A 13,261-nucleotide genomic window follows, 5' to 3' on the forward strand; every position below is an offset into this window, starting at 1 on the left:
TTCTTGTTATTAAAAAAAAATTGTTTGTACCTTTCATGTAAATTATTGGACACTAGGGTTAACCCATACCATCTTAAAGATCTGCAGAAAGACATGGTTGTACTTTAAAGAGCTTACATTTTTCTGTTTACTGTATTTGTGTCAAATGTTTAAAGGGACCCTATAGGTACCCAGACCACTTCAGCTCATTGAAGTTGTCTTCGTGCCCTATCCCAGCACCCTTAACCATGCAAAGCTAATTATTGCAGTTTTTTTAAATTTAAATAAACTGCAATAATTAGTTTTGTGGTGTAACTCCACCTCTAGTGGCTGTCTACCAGACAGTCACTAGAGGGACTTACAGGCTGTTAGGTGACTTTTTGTCGCCTAACTGATGCTGGATGTCCTTGCGCTATGCATGAGGACATACAGCGTCACCGGAATCCCCATAGGAAAGAATTATACAACGCTTTCCTATGTGGATTCCGGTGACGCTGGATGTCCTCACGCGTAGGGTCCTAATGCGAGTGCGGCCATTGTTGTGCATGCGCATTAGGTCTGGCAGGGGGAGAAGCGGAGGCGGCCCCGAGCTAGCGCCGAGGGACATCGATGTTGGTCTCATGTAAGTGACGGAAGGGGGAGCTGTAGTGCTAGGAAAACAAAAGCAACTATAGATTCCCTTTAAGCTATCAGCTATCAGTCTTTAACACAGATGTCTTATCTACAACAATGGTAGCTACAAGTAAGTTTTTTTTGTAGGACCCTACACTTGCATCTACAGCAGAGAACTGGATCCAGATTTAATATGGCACAGTCATTAAAAATAGTTTTTGTAAAATAACAGACAAAATATTTTATATATCAGTAGTTTATTTTTTTTTTAAATACCCGAACAATTTCCAGCAAAGAGTTCAACAAACCATTTTTAGTTTCCAGCACAATGGCTGTCACCCTTGCTGCCCTGTTGTGTATTTGTACCCCACCTCATCTAGACTGTAAGCTTGTTTGAGCAGGGTCCTCATCTACCTAATGTTCCTGCGGCACTGTGTAATTTTCTCATTTATTGTAAATTTTCCCTCCTTTCATAATATTGTAAAGCGCTGCGGAATTAGTTGGTGCTATTTAAATAATAATAATAATATACCTATACTGTGACTGAAAATTTCAACCTTTATTTTTTTTTAATCAATAACTGAGGGTTAGAAAATTGCAATATAATTACAAGACAGCAGTTCCCACCGTGAAACACTGACAGATCTAGCGGTAAATCCAGCCTAAAGGAACACTCGAAGAACCGTAACCAGCAAACAGGAGTGTCCTGGCTCTCCCCATTATAAGAAGTCAAACAATTTCAGAACAGTTTGACTTCTTACCTGGGGTCCACTAGGCGCTGCCCCCTGCAGGTATCAAAGAAAATATTTATAATATTGTTTCAAACTGATTTATGGAAATCCATTTTCATTGACAGTGACACTCTGAGATATACATTCACTGGTAATTTCAGGTGTTCAATGTATAGATTAACTTTTTCACATACTTGAAGTAAAATGGTCACCTGCACAAAACCTCTTTAATAAAAGGAAAGAAAGTACATTGTATATGGGATAGGGGTCTTTAACAGATTATTTCCATTTGTAATAATCACATTTGTTGTGCTTTTAAAGTGAAATAAAACATGTTTCCAATATTTAACACCACACTACCTTGTGATGTGAGGGTATTCAATTAGATTGCTCCCCCTAGTATAATCAACTGCAAGTCCACATCTGGGAATCCTTCATTCCAATTACATAGATCAAAATGAATATCCATTTAGATTAACTTTTTTTTTGGCAATGAACTTTAATGCATGTATGTATAAGCACAATCACTCTTATCAAGACAGATTGATCTATTTAAAGCAATAAACCAGTATAATTACTATGAGGAATGAAAAGCGAGGAGTATATTGCACTCTTGAGAATCTCCAAAGTAATGAACAGGGATAATCATTATAGTGTAGTTGCTTATTTATTGGGGAAAAAGAGAATAGCAACGCACAAAGCAGTATTAAAATAAGCGTACAAATATAATAAATCCAAATACAGGATGCTGCTAGACGTGAGACGCATACTTTCTTGCTCAATAGTGTCTCCCCATTATTTATTTTGCCTGTATTGGAACTTATTTTCTTTGTACAATATTTTGTTTACTGCCTGGTGCATTTCTATTATCTTTTTCAACAAAAAAATAAGCAACTACAAGCAAGGATTTTTCCTATTCATTACTTTGAAGATTCTAATTTTTCATTCATCTGGATTTTTGTTGGAACATCCATATAGTCACACATCCAAATGCACTGTGAGTACCTTTTTCATTATGATCTCCTTAATTTTGTTTGTCCCCACAACATACATTGGAGAAGTATCAGTTTAGTAGTTTTACTTACCATGATGATCCCATCTAAGAGCAACTTCCCTTCTAGATGCATTGTTGGTTTTAAAATTTAAGGATTACTCAAAGTACCATGACCATTTCAAAGATTTGAAGTGGTCACAATGACTGTACTCTGTATGTGAAGCATTTTGCTGCACATACAGAGAGATTAGCCTTTTAGCTATTAGCCAGCCCAAAACAACGTAGCAAAAAGCTAACGGCAGCACTTTCCCCCTTCACCTCGCAGTCCATCCACCCTGACCTCTACCAATGAGGTTTGGGTTAAGGGGAGAACTTGGACTTTAGCATTTCTTTTATGTATTTATTGTTTAAGTTCACATTGATGAAAACATTTATGGAGTTTAGAAGGGAATGTGAATGCACATTTACCCCTAATCAGATATTCATGTAGATGTGTTTTTATGGTAAAGAAGCATATAGGAACAGCTGGTTTGACAAACATTTTCTTCCAATGTTATAAGCGAACCTCAAAAGTAGATAAAAATAAATAAAATTACAGCGATATTTTTCCACTTGATGCCTTACTATTTGCTTTGAATATCCTGATAGTGTAAGAAACACTCAAAAATACTTTACTTCAAAATCTCTAGTGTGGCAACATTCCACACTTTGGTTCTTGTTGCCCTGAATGCTGGCTGAGGGTAAAGGAGGTTGTAATCCAACAACACCTGGAGTAGTAAAGATTGTTCATCCCAAGTGAGTCTCACATGACATGTCCTTATCTGTGTCCTTGCAATGCAATGCTTCCCAACACCAGGAAAGACATATATCCATACAAGTATATCCATTACCGTCTGGCTGGTTTAGGCATGAGGAAGACTTTAACAGGTTTGCTAAGATGGATTGTGCCCTCTGTGCTGTTCTCAGTGGAAGGGATAGATTCTGTGCTGTCTCCCCATGGTGTGGGAGACCGACTGGACGCTTTGCTTCTGCTGGAGCTATAGGCGAGCAACAGTCTCACCTCAATCTGACAGGGTTCTGGTAGAAGGAAGAGAAATGGGACGACTTTAAGTTAATGTACAACATTTGAAAATACAGAGCTGTATGAATATTTAGTCCTTATTCAGATAATGATCTATCCTACTAGTAATGACAACACATGTACAAGAGCTTTTCCTCTCAATTTCCTCACAAATTTCACCTGAAACAAGAGATTTTATTTATCATAAAGTAGAGGAATCAAAGAAAGGAAAACTGGACAGATTAAGCATGCCAAAAAAAAATAAAAAAAATTAGCAACATCCCTAACAAAAAGGTCCAACGGACCCAATACCTAATCTAAAACAATAGCTAAATGACAAGCATGCAGAGCAATTTTACTGTAGACTCATTAAAAGGACACTGTACTAGTGGAGTCACCTTGAGCAGTGCTGTTTTTTCTGTAAGGACTCCTTGAGTTGGATTGGATTGTAGGGCTTACCCAGAGATATGATATCGAAGGTGTGAACCTAGGGGGAACTATTAGGGTTTACACATCAAACAAAGACTTCCTTCTTCAGTGCCACAAAAATACATCTGGATCTTGATCATGTTCCTCTTGGATAAGCAGAACAATTGCTTTATTGTGCTGCATGTTACATCTATCTTGCAGGCAAAACTTGAGGAAACTTTACTTAAATTCCAAGTAGGAAAGGACTAGACTTCATGAACGGAACGCTGCAAACCCCCTAAAGGTGTTAGATGAGTGTCCCCTTTTTCCTACTTTATAAAACTGAAGATTTCAAGAAAAAGAAACACTGCTAGGTGTGGTATCCTGCACCTTTCGCTGTGAGCAACGCTGGGCCCCCGGAAGGGGTATCCCACATTTCTAATGTCTTGTTTAGTGGCCAGATTTGCCACATTTATGCAGTTGGGAGTAGTCAGTTCAGGTACATGTGGTGGAGTTTGCAAGGAAGGGTCATCCTACATTGGGTCTTGAGGTTCGGCCTGGGTGGTTTGTTCCTCCGGTGCCGCCATTATGGTTTTTGCGATCTCTTCCCCATTTTAAATGGCAGGGCCGCCGTTGTATCGCTGGGGTCAGACTCCTGTTTCAGGAGGCTCAGTGGAGAGAAAGGCCCTGTGAGCCACTTGTGGTCGCTTCAGATGTTTCTGCCCGGGGTTGCTGCACTTTTTTAGGTACATCATGGTAGCATTGATGTCACCTAGACAAGCCAAGGCAGTTGTTTTTTTCCTGTCTCCACAGACAGGCTCCAACTACAGTGCAAAGAGATCGCACAGCGCCGCAAGGGACAGGTATTGTGCCACTATGTCTCTTACCTTCTATGCTGATCCCTCTTGTGGTACCCTGGCATGGATGTCGCTCTAACCTGCTCTGTGCTCTAAATGGCAGCGAATTGAGCAGTGAGACTGCAGGGGCATGATCTATACACCAAAATTGCTTCATTAAGCTTAAGTTGTTTAGGTGACTATAGTGTCCCTTTATTAAGTTGTTCTGGTATTTAGAGTATATCTTTATATCGATCTAGCAGAGACACAACCATATTCTAATACCTCTTTATGGACAACCTGTGTCAATTTCCACAGTATATTCCTTTTACTCACCCACAGCACATTCCTGAAGAAGATCACTTTTAATGTTCACACAGTACATTCCTGCACTAATTTAATTAACCACTCCAGCTTTCTGCCCTATGTCTGATTTCTTTTTAAGTCATCTTTATTTCGTCCTTACCTGTCCATGCTGTATGTGAAAGATAAACCTGAGTTATTAGCCGGTGCCTGCCTTCGCCTGGATTCCGGAAATCAGCCGGCTTAGGGTGGATAATCTGGATCTGCCCATCTGGATATACAACCTGCATGATAAAATTAAATAATAGAAGAAAAAGAAAAATGATTTAACAAAGCTTTTGTAACGACTAACAATATCCCCAAAAGTAATGTGGAAGAATTCAGAAATGGGAGGCGTGTTCTTTGATTAATTGATGATCGACATTATCTAATGTATTCAATTTCATATTTGCGGAACTGGAATCCACATCTTAGATATCATGGTATACATCAAATATTGTACCTGTACTTTCACTGTGCTCTGTGGTTCCTGTACGTGATTTAATGTGGCGTCAACATCTAGAGCCACAACCAGGCCTGAGGTGAAGCGAATTGGGTTATCAGACTCTGCTGCTGGCTCGATAATTTGGGCAGAAGCTTTGTGGATCTGGAAGGAGAACAATGTTAGTATTAAAACAACACAAGAGCTACATTAGTGGCAACTTTTTATTACAATTCCCAAAGGTGTTAGCCAATAACGTTCAGGGGTGTGAATTGTGAAAAATAAAAAACAAACAAAAAAAAAAACCACTTGTCCCATGGACTAAAGAGATATCCCATGTTACCTGTTCTAACCCACAATAGAATTTCATAGACTGGAGCTCCTGCCTGGAGCCCTGATCACAGGATCTCATATTCTCCCCCATAGTGCATGTCTAGAGTGTGTGTTTGCTGGCTGTGCGTCAGCTGCTTGTAGCGAGTGTGTGCTAGTGCATTGTGTTGTTGCTCATCCTGTTTACCATTCCTTAAAAAAATGGATATCTTATGGTCCAGCAAGGGTGTGTTTGGTCTGCACCTCTGAAAGGTACATACCACAGTAACTCTAACACATTTACTAGGCACTGGGCTCACAAGGGAGCTCTTAAAGCAGTCTGTACCTGTCGCAGGTGCAGACCACATGCTTGGCTTTGCAAAGGGAGCATATGGGTGGGGGCCTGTTGCCCTAGTAGCAACCCTGTCACTTTCCTGGGGAAAGTGAATTCCTGTCTCGCATTACATGACCTACATGGCCCAGACATCAGGTGATAGTAATTCCACACCCATGAACTTTAGACTGTGCAAATACAACCTGTCTAAATTATAATACATACTAAGTTATACTTCTAAATGCAAATGAATGGAATATAATTATTTAATAATAATATAATAAGCATTGTGAGTTGAAATGAGTGCACGAAGGACATACAACAACTGTTGAGATAGTAAACAGTATTTCTGGTGACACTTCTAGAAGTAAAATGTGGATGACCAGCTCAGCTTCAGATATATTAAAATGTAATCTGCACATTGGCAAAACAGTCAGCAAATACTATAGATGGGATATCTTCTAAGCCCTGAAGACCCAGCAAAACGCACTAAGATGAAGTGGCTAGCCTGGGTACCCCCTTTAGTGACGTGACCGGGGGTCGGACCCAACCTCTCCCTGAATGGGATGAAAATGGTCCACTGCATGCCAGGGTTCAGCCTCTTATCCCTGAAGACCCAGCAACAGGCCAGCTTGGGTACCCCCTCAGGGGATGTATGTTATATACTGCCTACATGAAGCTAGGCCAGGGTTCAGCCTATTACCCCTGAAGACCCATCAAACAGCATACCGGTAAGAGTTGCCAGCCTGGGTACCTCCTTCAGCAATCAGGAGTCTAACCTATCTCTCTCCCTGAGGGGATGACAGCGGTCCATTGCATACACGAGGCCCAGCCGAGTCTAAGCCTTTATCCCTGAAGACCTGTGTATGCTTCTTCTATGTATTCCACCTTGTCTGGGGTTTGGTTTAAACCATCTCCCACTGCTGATAACGAACGGCATATGGGGTACAGATGGAAGCCTATAGTTTAAACAGTTTAGGCTGTCAGTTGTTCAAATCCCCATTTTGCCACTGAAACACAGGCCTGCAGCTGTTCAGGTAAGTGCATTAGCAATTTAGAATTAAACTAGTATAGGCACCTGGGTCTCGGTTCTTTCAGTCCCTCCCAGCTGCTTACATTAGGCTTCCGTCTAACAAATAGGTCACATTTAGGAGGTTTGTGTGGTGAGCATTTAGGTAAGTTTATACATGAAAGAATGCTTGGTGCAAAAGAGTGCTAATAATGGATATCCTGGCTGAATCAAGTCTACTGGAATTCCACAGTCCTGAAGATAGAGAAATATCCAAGGTAAGAGAAAACATTCATGGGTGACTGATTGAAGTACATACAAGTATATGACAGGTTTTAAAAACCTAACTCTAAATCCACACACACACTTGTTTATATCAAGGCATGTGGCATTGATTGCGGTTATCTGTGCATTATAGCAAATAAGCAGGCTTTTTCAGAGAGTGGAAGAAAATATACCGCGTAAAGGACCACTGGGCCTCCATATCTGTACATGAACTGGTTTGTGGTACATCATCAGTATGTTTCCACTATATGCTCTATGTACGAATTGGTCTGAAGACTCAGTCTCAGTGTGTGTATGTCCAGTATATGCTCTATGTATGAGTTTCTATTAGGACACAGCCTCAGTATAAGTATCAACTATATGCTCTATGTATGAATTACTATGAGGAAACAGCCAAAGTATATGTATCCACTATATTGTCTATGTATGAGTTGATCTGAAGACTCGGCCTCAGTGTGTGTTCTCTACATGCTCTACATATAAGTTGGTGTGGAGACATTGCTTCAATATGTCTGTTCACTATATGCTTGATATATTAGTGGAAACACAACAATATATGTGAATGATATAAGACACATCCTCTATATACGAGTCCAATCTAATACAAGCTCTGTGTGTGGGTTGCCGTTAGTCACATCCTCAGTATATGTGAGTGGTATAATCTGTGCATGGAGTTCCGTGAAAATACTTGTGGATTATATGCTTGGATTGGTGTTGATATCTTTGCAGATAAAACAAGCTGCAGACTGATCTTATTATCACCATAGGCTCTGCCATAAGTACTTCATCACTATCTGAAGATAAGGTCAGTGTAAGCATGCGGTTGTTTGTTCTCATAAGGATAACTGAATATCTTCTACTATCCTGCTTATTATGTTTCTGTTGTCACAATGGATCATGTGCCTCTGGTTACCACCTTCTCATCAGTATCCTGCCTATTACATAACTCCTACTTATATTGCACAACAGTCTCTAATCATTTTGATTCTACGGTTTGGCATAATCTGTACTATTTACAATCTGTTTATCTTTGAATGTAGGTACTGACGTGGTTGGCCTACATTGCCTACTTATAATTTAGTAGTTACCACAAATTCTACGGTTCATACCAATGTTTCTTTTAACTAATCTGTATGATATGATTCTTCTTGCCTTTGCCTAGTAATATCTATTTGTGTTATTGGTTTCTACCTCTCCTTTAACTGATTATTACTGTATCAATTCATTCACAGTATGAGGTATTGTTGTGAGTCTGATTTTTGCAATATATAGCCATTGTTGCAGTGTTTTAACAGGCTCTCTCATTTCTCTACTAGGCTCTGCCTCTTTCTGACAGGCAGATACTGATTTGTTTCCTGTATCTACAGGTAAGTAGTTCACAAGGCAAGATGAAGCAGTGTGAATTGTCTTTAATGAATCCATCCAGAAAGTAGAAGGATTCTCAGTGTAATTCTCCCCGTGTTTAATAGCATGGTGTGTCCATTCTCATCCATTATCTGCTTGTTCCAGTATGATCTCTGGAAGTTATGCCTTTGTCAAGGTTCTGATTTGATGATGCCATCCATTTGGTTTTTAATTTATATCAGATAAGGACATTATCTTCTATTGTTGACATAATGGATCTATAATTTCTAGACCATATCTGGGTTTCATAGAGGATCTCTAAAAAAGTTTTTTCCCTTCGTATAGTGGCAGTACTTACAAGTGGGATGTTCCTTAGGATTCTGGACAAGAAGCTCCCCCTTCTTTAGAATTTAAATGCTGTGCTCCGCCTGCTGCCTCCATATAAGCTGTAACTCAGAGACACTCACCAGTTCTTCTTGTCCCGGCAACGGGACGGACAGGTTCCCCCACAGTGCAGGTGGAGATTTGGTGCGTTCAGCACAGGTTGCTGACCGGGAGGTGAGTGCCCGATAGTTTCCCGGGCGGGAACTGAGCGGCAACAGTACTTCCGGGTTCGCGTTACGGAACGTGACCGGGTACTGTCTTGTGTTTTTTTCTGACGGAGTTCCCAGGCGGTCCTCCTTCATTGCTCATTACGCATGCGCACAGCGGTGGAACGCACGCCCGGGAGGCTTTGCGTTCCACCAAACACAGAATCGCGCTACTAAGCATGCGCAAAACGGTGTTTGGCGCCAAATTTAAGATTTGGATACATGGCTGTGCAGGACCTTCCTGACCCCAAGGGTGGGGGTACAGTTCTGGTTCTCCGTGTCACCTGCCCTCCTACACGGATCTTAGGTGATTTAAGGTGAGATTTAACTATTGAACTCTCCTTTTTTTCACCTTTCTTTATGCATGCTTCTCGAAAGTCCTATGTCTCCAGATAAGACAGATATAGACAAGATGTCAACTTCTGTTCCGAAAACCACAAGTAAATCTAAGCACTTATGTTGTCTGGAATGTGCGTTACCTCTACCTGACGGATGTCGCAAAAATACATGCAATCAGTGCGCAACGGATAGGCTAGAAAAAGCCGAGCAGACTGATATGGCATCTTTCCTGGGCTGGTTTCAGGAAAATTTGTCCCAGACATTTGAAGCTTATAAAGATGCTGTGTATAAAGAACTGACTATTCGGGAGAAACTGCCCACACAGTATAGGAGGAATAGATCTCCTTCTGTGTCTGACGTCTCTTCACCTTCGGATATTTCCAGCCTGGCTTCAAGTGTGGAGGAGGGTTTTCCACCAGAAGAGCTGAAATTTTTTTTAAAGAAGTGACGACGGCGGTACAAGAAACTGAACCTACCAAGGGTAAGGTTAAAGGTTTCCCAATGTCTCCTTAAATCTTGGATCTCCATCATAGAGAATGAAAGAATCCTGAAGACGTACGTTCATTTCAAAACATTTTGAACTGCTGTTCAAGCTACAGTCTGGAGAAAAATGGGAAGATCTTCCTAAGTGGATGTTCAGATTGCCCAGCTATCAAAGAAAACCACTATACCCATTGGCGAAGTCTCAGGACTTAAAGACCCAATGGACGAACGGGCCGAAACTTCGTGTAGTAGAATATTCCAGGCCGCAGGATATCAGTGCTGAGCTGAATTTGCAGGTTCTGCGGTTCTCAGAGCTCAGAGCGTTTGGCTACAAGCCCTGGAGGATTCCCTTATGGGAAATCTGATACAGATCCTTCCCATCTCTTGTTCCTGCTGAAAGATGAGTTTTCTTCGTTTATCAGCGAGGATTATGGGTTTGTCGTCAGTAGCCAGAAGAGCTCTTTGGCTACCAACATGGACAGCTGACTCTGCGTCTAAGGCATCCTTATGTGAATTACCCTTTGAAAGGAACAAATTGGCACTCCTTTGGAAGACATTATTAGACAGATGTCTGATACGAAGAAAGCCCTGCCTCTGGAATCAAGAACCCAGGGATATTAAAGTTTTCAGTACAAGGGTCAGAGGTCCTTTCGTTACCAGGGCGGTTTTGCAGGTTTCAAAAGCATGATGGCCTCTGGCCATACCTGCCTGAAAATCCCTGATCTTGTCAGATCTCAGAAGCCATCCAGTCTCGGGCCTGGTTAGTACTTGTATGGGAGACCAACTAGGTACCTCAAATAAACAGCCAGTGGTCTAGTCAGGAATCCAACAGGCATGACAAAAGAGGAAGTTTTTTGACGCCATAAGAGTGGGAGGACGCCTTCGGTTCTTCGCCCAAGACTGGGAAAGAGTGCTTCATATAGGTGGATTACAAGGACCATTTCAGAAGGTTACAGAATAAAGTTGCATCGAAACCACGTCCATCCTTCCTACTGTCAAGCTATCCATCAGGAGTAAAACAAATGCTCTTCTTCTTTAAGAAAGGTGGTAGAGTGGTACCCAAACGTTGGGAATTTCAGGGAGTTTACTCACGCCTTTTTTTCTGGTTCAAAAACCAGATGTATCTTTCCGGCTGATCCTAGACCTGAAACTAGTAAACACCTGCTTACCATGACAGAAGTTCCGTATGGAACGTATTTTTGTCTTTTGACACACATTTTACAAAGGGAGATTACATGGCAGAGTTGGTTTTTAAATACGCTTATCTCCATGTACCGGTTTCAGAATCTTCCCGGAAGTTTCTCAGGTTTGCGGTTCTAGCAAGAAAGCGAAGGATTCTCCATTTACAATTAAACTCTTCCCTTTGGCCTGTCCTCAGCTCTTCGAGCTTTTACAAAAATCTTGGCACCCATAGCGGCGGTTTTACGTCTGAAAGGTATCTCGATTGTTCCAGGCCTGGACGTTTGGTTCCTGAAGGCCCAATAAAGACAACTGCTGAATCTTCATCTCAAGATTACAATGAAGGTTTTAAGAGATCACGGTTGGATCCTGAACCTGGAAAAATCCAAGCTGACTGCGTCACGAAGTCTAGAGTTCTTGGGTCTTAGAGGAAATTCAGAGTCCCTCTCTCTTTTTCTACCATTAGTGAAACAAATGAGGATTTTAAAAGCCGTATCAAAGCTGCATAAAAACCTAAGTTCAATCAGAGATGCTATGAGGTTCTAGGCCTCCTCGCTTCTGCAATCCCAGCAGTGGCCTGGGCAAAGGCAGAAGCAATACCATTGCAATGGGACTTCTTTTCCAATGTACACCATAACAGGTAGATCTAGACTCTCCCTTCCACCTATCCAAAGGGGTGAAAGGACTCCTGAACTGGTGGAAACACAGAAGCAAAATCTCAAAGAGCCTATCGTTTGCTCAGAAACAATGGTTTATGATATCCACATATGCCTCCCAGATGGGTTGGGGCGCCCATCTAGCTTCTCAGTTCCGTCAGGGTCTTGGAACAGAGTGGAGGCAGGCGCTTCCTGGAGTTTCAGGGATTAAATGCGGTTTGGAAGGCACTGGTTTCCTTCCGTTCAGCCATCACCAATCAGGCAATGAGGATTCAGTCGGACGACGCCACTACAGTGTTTTTTTTTTTTTGTATCGCCGGGGTGGCACGAAGGTAAAAGTTCTGCAAGAGCTCTGCTACCACATATGTCTTGGGCTCAAGCAAATCTTCTCGCTATATCAGCTACCCATATCAGAGGGTCTCTAATCGTTGTTTCAGATGGCCTCAGCCGTAGACTTTGGTCTCAGGCAGACTGGGCACTGTCAAGCCAAGTTTTTTTTTTGGAGCTGGGTTCACGCTTCGGCAGGCCGGAGATAGACCTGTTTGCCACAAGGAGAAACAGGAAAGTACAATGTTTTGCTTCTCTCCATTCAGGATTTACCCAGTTGTCCTAGACGGTCTATAGATTCCTTGGACCTTCGACATGGCTTATGTTTTCCCTCCTGTCGCTCTTATACCACGGATTGTTCATAGGTAAGATGGAGAAGGCAAGTAATTGGCAGTCCTGCCCTTCTGGCCGAACAGGAGTTGGTTTTCGGAAGTGGAAAACTTGACAATCTCGCGTTGGCATCTCCAGTCTCTTCTCAAGTATTGGAGAATGTGACTCTTCCCGTGGAAACTCTGGAGATTTTTCACCTGACGGCATGGTTGCTGCAAGGGTGATCCTTCAAGGCCATGGTCTCTCTGACCTTTATGTGATGTGTTGCTGTCTTCTGTCCGCTGGTCCACTTCGTAAATCTATTTCAGAGTTTGGATGAAGTTCAGAACCTGGTGTTCACTTCGAGGTTGGATCCGGCCAAAGCCTCTATCCCGGAAAGTCTTTCTTGTTTGCAAGATGGGTTTGAAGCCGGCCTGGGAGTTTTTTACGCTCAAAGGCCAGATTTCAGCTCTAAATCACTTCCTGGTTTGTGACTTTGCCTCAAACCTGCTTTTTTTCTAAAATTTCTTAAGTCCATAAGGCTTAAGAGGCCTCCTAAGTTAGTACCTTTCCCTACTTGGGATCTGTCTCTGGTGCTTCGAGCCCTTTGTGAACCACCATTTGAACATTTACTGGAGGTTCCTATCAAGTTTCTTACCTTCAAGACGGTTTTCCGGGTGCCTATCACCTCTG

General features: G+C 41.9%; 1 protein-coding gene across 2 annotated transcripts in view; it reads right to left on the reverse strand.

Moving 5' to 3' along the window:
- Nucleotides 1-1,530: 1,530 nt before the first annotated feature.
- Nucleotides 1,531-13,261, reverse strand: part of INTS4 (integrator complex subunit 4) — a 56,711-nt gene continuing 44,980 nt past the window's right edge. For both annotated transcript variants that reach the window (XM_063431191.1, XM_063431183.1), the window contains exons 21-23: nt 5,426-5,569; nt 5,087-5,207; nt 1,531-3,393 (exon numbers count right to left, since the gene is read on the reverse strand). In XM_063431191.1, the coding sequence (XP_063287261.1) occupies nt 3,203-3,393; nt 5,087-5,207; nt 5,426-5,569 (456 nt within the window). In that variant the 3' untranslated portion in view covers nt 1,531-3,202. The remainder of the gene's footprint in view (nt 3,394-5,086; nt 5,208-5,425; nt 5,570-13,261) is intronic.

Source organism: Pelobates fuscus, chromosome 1, assembly GCF_036172605.1.
Source record: "Pelobates fuscus isolate aPelFus1 chromosome 1, aPelFus1.pri, whole genome shotgun sequence".
Lineage (NCBI taxonomy): Eukaryota > Metazoa > Chordata > Amphibia > Anura > Pelobatidae > Pelobates > Pelobates fuscus.